At 45.3% G+C, this 13,917-nt stretch overlaps 1 protein-coding gene across 8 annotated transcripts in view; it reads left to right on the forward strand.

Moving 5' to 3' along the window:
• The first annotated feature begins 3,486 nt into the window (after positions 1 to 3,486).
• AGFG1 (ArfGAP with FG repeats 1) overlaps positions 3,487 to 13,917 on the forward strand; it is a 70,785-nt gene continuing 60,354 nt past the window's right edge. For 2 of the 8 annotated variants that reach the window (XM_070422297.1, XM_070422300.1), the window contains exon 1: positions 3,487 to 3,735. In XM_070422297.1, the coding sequence (XP_070278398.1) occupies positions 3,569 to 3,735 (167 nt within the window). In that variant the 5' untranslated portion in view covers positions 3,487 to 3,568. Of the gene's footprint in view, positions 3,736 to 4,397; positions 4,549 to 13,917 lie in introns of those variants that run through there. The other 6 variants (XM_070422299.1, XM_070422301.1, XM_070422296.1 and 3 more) reach the window with 5 other exon arrangements.

The raw sequence follows: 13,917 nt of genomic DNA on the forward strand, positions 1-13,917 counted from the left end.
GTTAAAGAGGAGAGGGAAGGCTGTTTGGGGAAGCAACAATGGCATGTGTAAAGGCCCCGAGGTGGAAGAAAGGAGAATAAAACAAACTGATAAGGGCTGGATCAGAGTGGGGGAGATATAGGTGGTGCCCAGGAGACCAGGGGCACAGTGGGGCTGGGGCAGGGTCAGGGAGACCTCACAGGTAGGCAAGAATTAGGGCCCTTGTGCAGGGTGTCTGGGCCTTTCCTCCTTCCTTCCTTCCTTCCTTCCTTCCTTCCTTCCTTCCTTCCTTCCCTCCCTCCCTCCCTCCCTCCCTCCCTCCCTCCCCTCCCCCCCTCCCTCCCTCCCTCCCCCATCCCATCTTTCTTTCTTTCTTTCTTTCTTTCTTTCTTTCTTTCTTTCTTTCTTTCTTTCTTTCTTTCTTTCTTTCTTTCTTTCTTTCTTTCTTCTTTCCTTCCTTCCTTCTTCCTTCCTTCCTTCCTTCCTTCCTTCCTTCCTTCCTTCCTTCCTTCCTTCCTTCTTTTTAATTGACTTTAGAGAGAGAGGAAAGGAAAGGGAAAGGGAGAAAGAAAACAGACTGGCTGCCTCCTGCACGCCATGCACTGGGGATCAAGCCTGCAACCCCGGCATTCGCCCTGACCTAGAATCGAACCGGTGACCTCTAGGTGCATTGCACGATGCCCAACCAACTGAGCCAGCTTTCTTTCATTTTTTTTAAGAGCAACTGGAAGTCACTGAGATGCAGGGGGAGGAGACTAGGGATGCAGGGATACATTTGCATTTTGAAAGGTCACTCTGGCTACAGTGCGAACATCTTAGAAAGTAATTTCTGCTTTGCAAATCCAATAAGCAGGGTTAGTATTCAGTTACTGGAAACAGAAGCTGAAGTCTTACAGCCAGATATGAGTTTGAATCCCAGGTTAATTTCCACCACGGCCTTGGGCAAGCCAGCCTTTTAGAGCCTCAGTTAGCTCAAATATAAAATGGGATAATAATACCTCCTTCTGTCTTGTTGTGAGGGTAACATAATTAAAGTTAATAAATAGTCTTGCTTGACACAAAATTCATCTTGGGATTTTCAAAAGTAGAAACCCACTTTGATATTATATACGGTATGAAACAACCAAAGCTCAGGTCAGATGGGCTTTCAGCTCTGCTTGGAGAACACATCTTGGACTTCACTTGAACTTCACCTTAGAAATACCTTCTCCCACTTCTTTGAAATAAGAACAACACAATAATAAAAGCAACCGTTTATTAAACTGCTTGTACAGGGTACTTCAGTCATGCCTCCTAGTTTGGGCATTTATCAGATGATAGACCATGGAGAGATGAACAAGCCAAAAACATACAAATGACAAGTGAGCTTTATAAGTATAGAAACAGAGAAGTAAGCCATTGGCCGTTGGGTAAGTGGATGTGTTGGTGATGAATAAGTGACTGCCAGTATTTTATATTTAGCCTGAGTAGGGCTGGTAGATCAGTCCAGAATTGGACATTTCTCATTTCCTAAATAGCCCAGGGCCCTGCTACAGTTGATCTTAAGTCAAGAGTGTTGCCCAAAAGACTCAAGAATCAACTTTAAGAGGTTCTTGTTGGCCAGTGATAAGACCAGGTGAGCACCAAGGATATGAAACACATCAAATAGGTTGAAATTCTTGAGTTTATAATGACACTGAAAAAAATATTAATCACTATTGCAAGGCGATACAAAACCAATATGAAACCTGGATGCTAATCCTACTTTCCCATTCACCAGCTGAGTGCCTTGGAAACTTCCCTCTCTGGTTCTGAGGGGCAGGAAGGGTTTCTAACATCCTGCAGGCTGTGGATTCTCACAATGATTAAGAGATTTGGGTCCTGCAACCTGACTGTCTGGGTTGGAATTTTAATTTTCCCATATGTATCCTTGGGATATATATCTAGATTTTGTAAAACATAAAAAATGCTTACTTTAAAGGGTTCCTGTACTGAATGCAATTTATAAACATTGAACACATAGCCTCTGGCTCAGGGGGTGGTGAGCTGTTTGGAGCCTAAAGGTAGATTCCTAGATAACACATAGTAAACACCAAATTAGAAGCAGGATTTCAAATAGCTAGAAGTATGAAGAAAACACCTCACAGCAAATTTATGGAGAGCAGGTTTCCAGGAAGGTGGGCTGCAACCTTAAATTGGTTGATTGGGCCGAGGGTAGCTGCCTGCCATGGCGGCAGGTGTGATGCAGCCTTCCAAGTGGTTCTCAGCTTGGTTGATTTCATCTCCCTCTCCCACGGTTCCCCATTTGGCAATGTCTCCTCTCCCACGGTTCCCCATTTGGCAATGTCTGGGGGTTTTTGGTTGCCACAACTGTGGGAGAGGTCCTTCAGGCAAAGGACAGAGCTGCTGCTTAGTATCCTACAATGCATAGACCTCCCACACATCAAAAATGACCTAACTCAAATGTCAATACTAGTGGCAAGTTTAGAAACCCTAATCTAGAGAGAACAGCAAGGGCAAGGGTCCTGGGCCAGAAGGGAGTTTGCTGTGGTCAGGGTGCAGATGGAAATCCAGTGTAGCTGAGTTAACCAGGAGGAAGTGATGGAGGCTGGGCTAGAAGATAGAACGCTTTTTAGAGTACAGTGTGGAACCTGGAATTATCTCCAAAGCAGTGAGCAGCTCTTGGAGAGTTTTAAGTAGGGGAGGAAGGTAACCCATGTAATGTGCTATGTACATCTAAGAGCTTAAATAAATACTGTCTATTATTATTTTTTAATAAATATATTTTTATTGATTTCAGAGAGAAAAGGAGAGAGAGAGATTCAATGAGAGAGAATCATTGGATAGCTGCCTCTTGCATGCCCTCTACTGGGGATCAAGCCCTCAACCTAGAGCGGAATTGAACTGGGGACCCTTCAGTCCACAGACCAACACTAGGGTGTATATATATATATATATATATATATATATATATATATAAATTTCAGAGAGGAAGGGAGAGGGAGAAGCTTCAATGCAATGGTGAGAATCATTGGCTGCCTTCTAAAAGGTCCCCCACCGGGGATGAAGATGGCAACCCCAGCATGTGCCCTTAACCGGAATCGAACCCGGGGTCCTTCAGTGTGCAGGCTGACGCTCTATCCAATGAGCCAGACAGGCTGGGACAAATACTATCTATTACCATCATCCCTCGTCTATGCTCCCTACTCGGCCCCAGCCAGAATCCCGGTCTCAGCGTGGTCGCAGTGACTCCTCCCTGCCAGCAGGGGGCGCCAGCCGCACTTGGTCTCCGGCCGCTCGGGGCGGGCCTCCTCTTGCCGTCCCCCTCTCTCGGCTTCTCCCTTCTGGAGAAGTCGGGAAGGTGGCGGCAGCGGCGGCGGCGGTTGTCCCGGCCGGGCCGGTTGGTGTGGCCGGTCAGTCCGCGCTCCGCAGCGCCCGCGCCGCGCCCAGCCCAGTGGACTCGAGCGGCGGCGGCGGCCGGCCCGGGGCGGGGGGCGCGCGCGGACCGAGGGCGGCGGCCGCGGCCAGGGCGGCCCGTGGGAGCGCGGGCCCCCGGCGCAGCGCCGCCCGGCTCCCGGCCCTGCCGGCCTGCTCCCCGGGCGCCGCGACCATGGCGGCCAGCGCCAAGCGGAAGCAGGAGGAGAAGCACCTGAAGATGCTGCGGGACATGACCGGCCTCCCGCACAACCGAAAGTGCTTCGACTGCGACCAGCGCGGCCCCACCTACGTGAACATGACGGTGGGCTCCTTCGTCTGTACCTCCTGCTCCGGCAGCCTGTGAGTGGGGCGGCGGCGTGGGGAGAGGCCCGCCGGGCCGGGGTGGGGGCTCCGCGCGGCCGGGGCGGCCGTTGGGGCGCGGGCGGGCGGCCGGGATGCGCTCGGCCCCGGCTCCGGGCTGGGATGCGCTTTCGCTTTCGCCGGGCGGGGGTCCGGGCTCGGGCCGCCTCCGGGGTCGGGGCGTGGGCGGGCTGCGGGCGAGGACGGGGCGCCCGGGCCGAGCATCTGGGCGCCCGCAGAGCCGCCGCCTCCGGGTCCCCGGCCCCCGGGGGCGCTGACCGGTGCGGCCGTGCGGGGGAGGCCGGGGGAGCGGAGCCGGAGAGGGCGTGCGGGTCCCCAGTGCCCCGCCCCTCGGCCCGGGCGGGCGGCCCTGCGAGGCACCTGCCGGCGCCGCCGGGTGGGAGCGGCAGGGAGGACGCCTCGCCTGGGCTCCCCCCGCGGGTCCAGGGCCCCGGGTCCCTGGGAGAAAGCGGGCACTTAGCAAGAGTAACAAGATGGGGATGCCCCGAGGGCACGGGCGTGAGTCCCGGGGGAGAGTTCGGGAGGCTGCATTTCGGGCGAGGGAGGGGGAAGGGGTGTGAGGGCAGAGTCCCGAGAGCGCCCTGAGGAGTTTGGGGAGAGTTGGGTGGGAAGAGGCATCGCCGGGAGCTGTGTCATCCGGACGTGGTGGCGGCGTCCGCACGGGTTCCCTGCCCGGACCCGGGTGTCGGGCTGTGCCCGGGAGCGGGGAGGCGCAGAGACCCGGAGACCGCCGGCTTGACTTCCTGGGGCGGGTGGTGCTTGTTCATCTTTGCTTCAGTAAGCTTTATTTTGGTAAGGTTTTTGTTGCTGTGAAATTCCTTTTGGAAAGTTTGCAGATGATTTGGGAACTGACAGGTTGCTTTTATGCAGTAGTTACAGTATGTATAGATTCTAAGCAAGTCAATTGACGAAGTAGTGCTTAGTAAATATTGAGAGCTTTATTGTTCCAAAACACTCGTTCTTTCGTTTGTACTGTTCTTTCAAATAATTTGGTTACTCCCCTCTCTCCAACTTAAACACACACACACACACACACCCTTTGTCATATTAATACTGAGACAAAGTACATGGCATATGAGAAAACTTATTTGGAAAATGTAGGACATGTCCAGTAGTGTACGATTTACTTTTATTTTTAAGTTGGGCACAAAGAGGCATTATTAGTCTTCTAAGACTCTTATTTCTTCAGCATTTACTGGTGCCTCATAGGTTCTGAGTGAAGGTGTGGGGTGTTCTTACAAATACAGCAAAGTTCTTGTTCTTTTGGTGCTTACATTCTAGTGGGGGAAATGGTAATTAAATGAGAAAAATGTCAGGGGTAAGTATGCACTAAAATAGTATGATAGGAGAGACCTCCTCTGAGGTTACTTTTAGATTGGCAGTCAGGGAAGCACTGAGAATTTGACAAGTAGTGATATTACTGAATTACCCCAGCTTGGTAGAGCTGGGGTGGTATCTGAGATTGTCTGGTTCATGATTGTCATTTACAAATAGTTAAGTGTGACTTATGTTGGGCAACTTTGGTTCTAAAAATGAAGTCAATAGTCCAGTTCTTTTTAAGTGTATTTGACGTTTATTATGTGCATAATAAGTATGTCTTTTACTTATAACACAAGGTCCTTTGATATATTTTAAGTATTTGGCTTGAAAAATATATGTATTTACTGTTCTGGATTTTGACATTTCTTTGTAGCCCTTTATAAGTATAGTGGAGAACATTTAATTTATTGCAGCAAATGCATAATATCAAGAAATACTTACAAATTTCCTAGATTCCACGTTTCAGAAACATTCTATGTAAAAGTATACCTCAGTGTGGTGACAATTGCTTATTTTAGTGGGGTTTAATGTATAATAGATAGTGCTTCATATCTCTGTTTAGTGGTGATTCCACACATATTTATTGGTCACTTGGCCTGTGTCAGACACTGTGGGAGGCATTGGTGTTAGGTGGATCCTCCTATCCTTAAGGGGTTTGCATTCTAAGTATATACATTTAGTTATAATACATTATAACATTTCCTTTCTTTGAATGAGCTACCCATGAAATATGTAAATGATAGAGAAAATTTCATGGAGGACTTGATGCCTGAGCAAAGACCTTTAAACCCAAGATCCATTTGGCAGGTAGGTTCATGGAGTTGAAAGAACAGGTATTTATGAGCTAGATAAACCTGGGTTTGAATCCTGGCTCCACTACTAGCTATGTGGTATGGAGAATGCCACTCAGTCTCTTTGAACTTGAGTTTCCTCATCTATGACATGGTTTACCCTGTAGATTTTGGATGTAGATTAGGTTTCAATATTTGAGATAATGTGTCTGTAACATTTCATACAATGTCTGGTTCATGATAGATGCTCAGTAAATGAGAGGCATTGTTAACAAGGTGGAGAGGACATTTCCCAGGTAGGGAACAATATATGAAAGACATCAAAATGAGAATAACTTTATAAAAATCTCTCAGTTTGATTTTTTAGCTATAACTCAAAACCTGACTCAAATTGGTTAAAAAATATAAAGGGGATTATTGTTTGGTTTTAAGTAAGACTTTATCCAATGGCTTAATGAGGTTGCCTAGATTTCCTTCGTCCAAAGATGGCTGCCTCCAGCTCCCAAAGCTGCATACTGTCCTTCCAGCTTGTCCAGACATTCTGCAGTTCACTCCTGGTTAGCTTGAACCAGTGCCTTTATTGGACACCTGTTCTATGCTGACTTCATTGGAACCACGAGGATCCCCAAATAGAATTCCCAAGTCAGAAATCTGGTATTCTTGGGAATGGATGCTGGATCAAATGTCTACTGCAGAAATACTGAAGGGACTGTAAGCTCCTGAGGGTTTTTTTTCTTTCAAAATCAATTATGCAGGAAAATAATTTAACGGTAACATAACTATTGAGTTTAATAATAAATATTATTTAGATGACATGGCATAATTGAAAGAATGTGAATTTTGAAGTCAAATTTTTGACACCTCCGCAAGCTTTATGACTTAGGGCAACTATTAGCCAGGCCATAATGTGTGCAGATTGGCCTGGAGCCATCCCCTCAGCCTCAGTTTCTTCATTTGTGATAAGAAGATGATAGAAGGTTGCTATTTATTGAACATATACTAAATGTGAGGGCAGGGCTTATGTAGTAGATATAAAATAGGGTGGGCAAAAGATGGATACAGTTGTTTGTATGGGAAATCCTATAAAATAAAAGGCTAATATGCAGATTGACTGAACAGCAAAATGACTGGTCGCTATGAGGGCACTGACAACCACAGGGCAGATGCTCAAGCAGGAGCTGCCCCCTGGTGGTCAGTGTGCTCCCATAGGGGGAGCACCGCTCAGCCAGAAGCTGGGCTCACAACTGGCCAACTCAGGGGTGGTGGCAGGAGCCTCCACAGCAGTCAGACATCACCCGAGGGCTCCCGGACTGCGAGAGGGCACAGACTGGACTGAGGGATTCCCCCCCTCCTCCCCGCCAAGTGCATGAATTTCGTACACTGGGCCTCTAGTAATACAATTATCCTATCCAATAATAGACAAACATGGTAATTAACCATACCTCCGACACGCTTCCCATTGGTTAATCAGGGCGATATGCAAATTAACTGCCAACCAAGATGGCGGCAGGCAGCTGAAGCGAACAGGAGGCTTGCTTGCTCCAGGAATGGAGGAAGCCAAGGTTCCCCGCCTGCTGTTGCCGGCCTCTGAGCTGCACTCTAAGAAACAATGTTGCAATTATAGAAGCTAAACAAACCCCAGAAACCTGCTTTCAGCCGGCCAGCCTCGGAGCTGGAGCCGCAACAGTGTTTCAATTATAGAAGCCAAACAAACCCAGATACCTGCTTTCAGCAGCCGAGGTCTCAGAGCTGGAGCCAAGCCTCAGAGCTAAAGCCGGCTCTCAGTTCCAGTGACAGCCATAGAAGGTAAATAAATCCCAGAATAAAAAAAGAAAAAAGAGAAAAAAGAAGAGGTTGGGAGCTTCAGTCACCCGCCAGCCTGAAAACGGCCCTCAGCCCCTCACCCAGACTGGCCAGGCACCCCAATGGGGACCCCCACCCTGAAGGGGGTGTGACCAGCTAAAAACAGCCATCATCCCCTCATCCAGGCTGGCGAGGCACCCAAGCGGGACCCCCACCCTCATCCAGGACACCCTTCACGGCAAACCAGCTGGCTCACACCCGTGCACCAGGCCTCTATCCTATATAGTAAAAGGGTAATATGCAAACTGACCCTAATAGCAGAAAGACTGGGAATGACTGGTCACTATGACACACACTGACCACCAGGGGGGCAGATGCTCAATGGTCAGGGCACTCTCACATGGGAGGAGCTTTGCTCAGCCACAAGCCAGGCTGATGGCTGCCAGTACAGCGGTGGTGGTGGGAGCCTCTCCTGCCTCCTCAGCAGCGCTAAGGATGTCCGACTGCAGTTTAGGCCTGCTCCCCGCTGGCAAGTGGACATGCCCTGAGGGCTGCCGGGCTGCCAGAGGGATGTCTGATTGCCAGCTTAGGCCCAATTCCCTGGGTAGCAGGCCTAAGCCAGCAGGTGGTCATCCCCTGAGGGGTCCCAGACTGCGAGAGGACACAGGCTGGGCTGAGGGACCCCCTCCACCCTCCGGGTGCACAAATTTTTGTGCACCGGGCCTCTAGTTAGTAAATAATAATACAAGAATAAACTGTGGTTCATGTACTCACAAGTCTAAAACTGCTTTTGCCCACCCCTGTATTTTAAAGAAGGCATGCTAGCTGCCATTCAGAAACCTTGATGTGCCTAGAAAATGCCCATACACAGTAAATGGTGTATACTATCAGAATTCTAAACTTTAAGATAGTCACATCTTTTATCATTAATTTAATAATATCTTTGTTTAAGTAAATTAAATGCTAATATTACTAGACTCAGAGCTAATATTTTCTTTATTTTCAGAGGGTTGTCTTGTATTTGTGTATGATTTTCATTCAGAATACATAATTCATTTCAGATTGCGAAACTTGAAAATAGACTTCAGATTTAGATATAGCTAAACTTTTCTTTATTGAGGCAGAATGGGGTGATGTAGCAGATTGATTTGTCACTGTCAGGTTCTATCAACAGAAATACTTCTATTAAAACCGATAATAAAATGTTAAATACTTAATTTTAGACCAAATTGTTTGTTTTGTGTAGACTAGCATTATTATAACCAGTGAATAATATAAGAATTGTTCTATCCTTAAAAAATGATTCATAGCCCTGGCAGGTGTTGCTAAATGGTTAGAGTGTCGGCCTGTGAACTGGAGGGTCTCGAATTCTATTCCCAGTCAAGGGCACTACCTGGGCTGTGGGTTCACTCCCTATCCCTGGTCAGGAGCATGCAGAAGGCAACCAATTGATGTGTCTCTCTCACATCAGATGTTTCTCCCTCCCTCCCTCTCTCCCACTGTCTGTTAAAGAGAAAAATATCCTCGAGTGAGGATTAACAACAACAAAGTTATTCATTATTTTTCAGAAAGTGTTCAGATAAAATAAAAAATAACATTTGAGAAATATATACTTTGTTTCTCTTAATATCAGCTATTTTATGTGCACAGTACATTTAATCTTGGAATTTTACCAGTGGATAAATGTAGCTGTATAGTAACTTAAACTCTATTAATTTTGTGTGCATTTTGACATACAGCGAATCTTGCAAGAATATTAACTTTTTAAAATTAAAGTTGAACAGATGAAAAGAGGCATTTTATTTATTTTTATATAGTTACTAGAGACCTGATGCATGAAAATTCGAGCAAGAGTAGACCTTCTTTCCCCCGGCTACTGGCACCGGCTTCCCGCTAGCACTGGCTTCCTTCTGGCACCAGGAACCCGGGCTGCTTCCCTCCTCTGGCTGCCCGCAGGCACCTGGGACCTGGGCTGCTTCCTTCCTCCTGCTGCCCACAGGCACCCGGACCCGGGCTGGCTTCCCTCTGGCCCCGGCTTTGTCAGGAAGGACATCCAGAATGATGTTGGAAGATGTCTGGTCTAATTAGCATATTACCCTTTTATTGTTATAGACTAGAGGCCCGGTGCACAAAAATTTGTGCACTCGGAGGGGGGGGGTGTCCCTCAGTCCCGCCTGTGCCCTCTCGCAATCTGGGACCCCTCGGGGCATGACCATCTGCTGGCTGAGGCTTGCTCCCCAGGGGATTGGGCCTAAGCTGGCAATCAGACATCCCTCTGGCAGCCCGGCAGCTCTCGGGGGATGTCCACTTGCCAGCAGGGAGCAGGCCTAAACTGCAGTCGGACATCCTTAGCGCTACTGAGGAGGCAGGAGAGGCTCCCACCACCACCGCTGTACTGGCAGCCATCAGCCTGGCTTGTGGCTGAGCAAAGCTCCTCCCATGTGAGAGTGCCCTGACCACCAGGGGGCAGTTCCTGCATTGAGCATCTGCCCCCCTGGTGGTCAGTGTGTGTCATAGTGACCAGTCATTCCCAGTCTTTCTGCTGTTAGGGTCAGTTTGCATATTACCCTTTTACTATATAGGATAGAGGCCTGGTGCACGGGTGGGGTCCGGCTGGTTTGCCGTGAAGGGTGTCCTGGATGAGGGTGGGGGTCCCGCTTGGGTGCCTGGCCAGCCTGGGTGAGGGGCTGATGGCTGTTTTCAGCTGATCACACCCCTTTCAGGGTGGGGGTCCCCACTGGGGTGCCTGGCCAGCCTGGATGAGGATCTGAGGGCTGTTTTCAGGCAGGCCAAGCCTGCAACTGAAGCTCCCAGTCTCTCCTTTTTTTTTTTCTTTATTCTGGGATTTATTTACCTTCTGTAATTGAAACTTTGTTGCGGCTCCAGCTCCGAGGCTGGCCAGCTGAAAGCAGGTATCTGGGGTTTGTTTAGCTTCTATAATTGCAACATAGTTGCTTAGAGTGCAGCTCAGAGCCCAGCCACGGCAGGCGGGGAACCTTGGCTTCCTCCATCGCCGGGGCAACAAAGCCTCATGTTCGCTTCAGCTGTGTGGCTGCCAGCTGCCATCTTGGTTGGCAGTTAATTTGCATATCACCCTGATTAGTCAATGGGAAGTATAGTGGAGGTATGGTTAATTACCATGTTTGTCTATTATTGGATAGGATAGATTACCGGTAGATTACAATCAAATATCCTTTAGGAGTTCTGCTTATATATAGTATTTATTTCCTCATGAGATCACAGTGGGCAGTGACTTATATCCTTAAATTCCTGTTCACTTAAAAAAAAGTTTTTATTGATTGTAGAGAGAGGGAGAGAGAAACATCAGTGTGAGAGAGAAACATGTATTGGCTGCCTCCTGCACATCCTCTACTGGAGATCTAGCTGCAACCCAGACATGTGCCCTGACCAGTAATCGAACCCAGTGACCTCTCAGTTCATGGGATGATGCTCAACCAACTGAGCCACTCCTGCTGGTCTCCTTTTCACTTTTTTTTTAGTGCTACAACGTAGTTCCATTCAGAGTGATATTTTGACAATGTAGTACAATTTAAATTTACTGTAAGTGGGAAAACTTTTTGATACATTTTCAGTTGCTAAATTTTGCAGGCTCTATGATGGGGGAAATAGGAAAATCAGTACAACTAATAATATGAGAAGATATGAAAATTCTTCCTCATTCTCTCTTCAAATCTTTATCTCTTAATAAATCTTGGTGGCTCTAACTTGGAACACTAACTTAGAACAGTTGTGTTCAGTAAATATGTATTTCTACAAAAGTGCTAGTATATAGTAAAGAAACTTGATATTTTTGGGAAATGTAAAAAAATCACTTAAGTTTTCTAAGAATGCCTTTTTTTATCAGTTAAAGAAAACACCCTGTAAGTATATATCAGGTTTAATATTGACAAGAACTGTTTATTTTCCGTTCTTTTTAAATTTAATTTTTAATTCAGTTTTGATTTTCATCAAAAGAATACATGCATATAATTTAAAAATAGAAAGGCTTATAGTGGACAAAATAGACATCTATTACCTTCTTCCATTTCTTATTACCATAGACAGTGATGTTGGACTCTTGTCTGTTTCCTCTTTCTATTTTTGACCCTCCAATCCCCCCAACCTTTGTCTGATTTATTTGGTAATCTTTCAAGGGTTCTGTGGTGGGAATCAACTCTAGCTGGCTTCTCCCAAACCTGCAGGAGCTTCAGTTTTTATTTTTACTCTGTAAAGTCAGTTACTGCTGGTACACTCACATTTTATCTTACAAATTTTGTTTTTCAAGAGCAATAGTGTGCTTTGGGGCTCCTCCCTTGTTCTCTTTCCCTGTCTCTTTCTGGGTTAATGCATTTAATGCCTTTGCTGTTATTTCAGAGGGGTTTAGAGAGATAGTAAAGACATTCTTGAGTTTTGTCTACTTTTTACTGGAATGTCTTAATTAAGTTGTTACTTGAGTATTATTTTCTAGATGCTTGCCCTAAATGTAAAAAGGAAGTTACAGTGTAATAATTGTGATTTTCAGAAAAACAAAATAACAACTGTGTTTTACACCGTGGGGTGTGTGTGTGTGTGTGTGTGTGTGTGTGTGTGTGTGTGTGTGTATGTCTATTTTCAGTGTTTTAAAGTTGGGTTCTGGATGATATTAAATAACTAGTATTGGAATAGATTTAAATGTCAAATTAACTTTATTACTTTATGCCAACAGTAGCAAACCCTTAAATTTCCATAGCCTATTGGCAGTATTTTACCAGCTTCTCCCCCAGCAGGGTAAAAACAGTTTAATAACACTAACTAAATAAGCTTTCTTACTTATTCATCCAGCACACATTGTTATTTGAGATGAACAAATGGGTATTAGCAAGATTGTTTGAGGCATAGTTAAGAGCAGCATATGGAATGAGTCACACCATCTGGTTGCATTGATACCTGGGTGGTGGTTGTTAAAACTCCCAATTCCTGGGATCTGCATATGACTTAATTATGCTGCAAAAACATATTGGACTACACCAGTAGGTGAGTTTGGAACATCTTAAAACCAATTAACTGGCAAACATCTTTCAAAATATCAATACTGCTATTATTAAATGAGTCATTATTTAAATTATATATATACACACATACACTAACCTGGAGACTTAAAATATGTTTTTTAGGATCCAGAATGGGTGGTACCTCTATATTGGCACTGTAAAAATGATGTGGTATACTTGCTCAACACTTATTGAATAGTTATGACTAATGTCATTACAGTAAAATGTTTGCAAGCACTGAATTCACATGACAGCTAGACAAGGTTAGAGAAAAAGGGAAGTGGCACTAACTTCCAGGAATACACCTGAAAAATATTTAGATAAATAAAAATTCATTTTTGATCAATTAAAGATTTTGTTCGTTAATGATATCTTGTAGGTGGAAATTACTGTGTTCAGTTTCTTCTGCTATGCAATCTCCATTTCTGTTGTATGACTTACCAAGAGCTAGAAGGAAAATAATTTGTTAATTTAAAATTTAAACCAAACCTAACTCAACACAGAATTCTCTACTTTGAAATGTGAAGCAGATAAAGTGCAATAGAGTGTGCCATCTATCTCTGAAAGTTAGAGGGAGAGAAAGAAGGACAGGATATGAAGGTTGAGGGGCTCTGTTACTTATGAATTCTCCTTATTGTTTTGATTTAAAATAACATTACATACCATTTTTAATTACTCAAAAATGTTTCCAGAATATTATTGAAAGACTTTGGTTTGTAATTTTACAGCATTGTTAAATTTCAGTTAGCAAGGATGATTGCAAGATGACTATTCTGTAAGAGTATTGATAATCTGCTCTACAACCTGGATTCCAAACGACCCCTTTACTAGAGGACATGACTGCCAAAGTAATTTTATGAAACTTTGTATAAATTACTTTGTTACTTTGCAGAGATTATTTGACCCTTATTCTTCTGGGTGGAGTAGCCACTTTGTGATATTTGGACAAAATGTAAATAGTTCTTACTCTCTCTGAGCACATTTCTGTTCACTTTTTTATGTGCATGATATGATAAAACATCAAGAAACTCAAGAGATAGTTAGTGTCTTAAGGCCATCTGTACAGAAAAGATATCAAGGTTGTAAAAGACCTTAAAAATCATTTAATCATGTATCTACCTATTTTTCAGTTCCCTTCTCCAGGGCTCTACTGTTTTCTCTTGAACACTTACTGCCTCATGAGGTGATTAATAATGTCCCTTATTATCAAACCTCAC

The sequence above is a fragment of the Myotis yumanensis genome, unplaced genomic scaffold (assembly GCF_028538775.1).
Source record: "Myotis yumanensis isolate MYYU_CA2020_CCGP unplaced genomic scaffold, mMyoYum1.0.hap1 SCAF_8, whole genome shotgun sequence".
NCBI lineage: Eukaryota > Metazoa > Chordata > Mammalia > Chiroptera > Vespertilionidae > Myotis > Myotis yumanensis.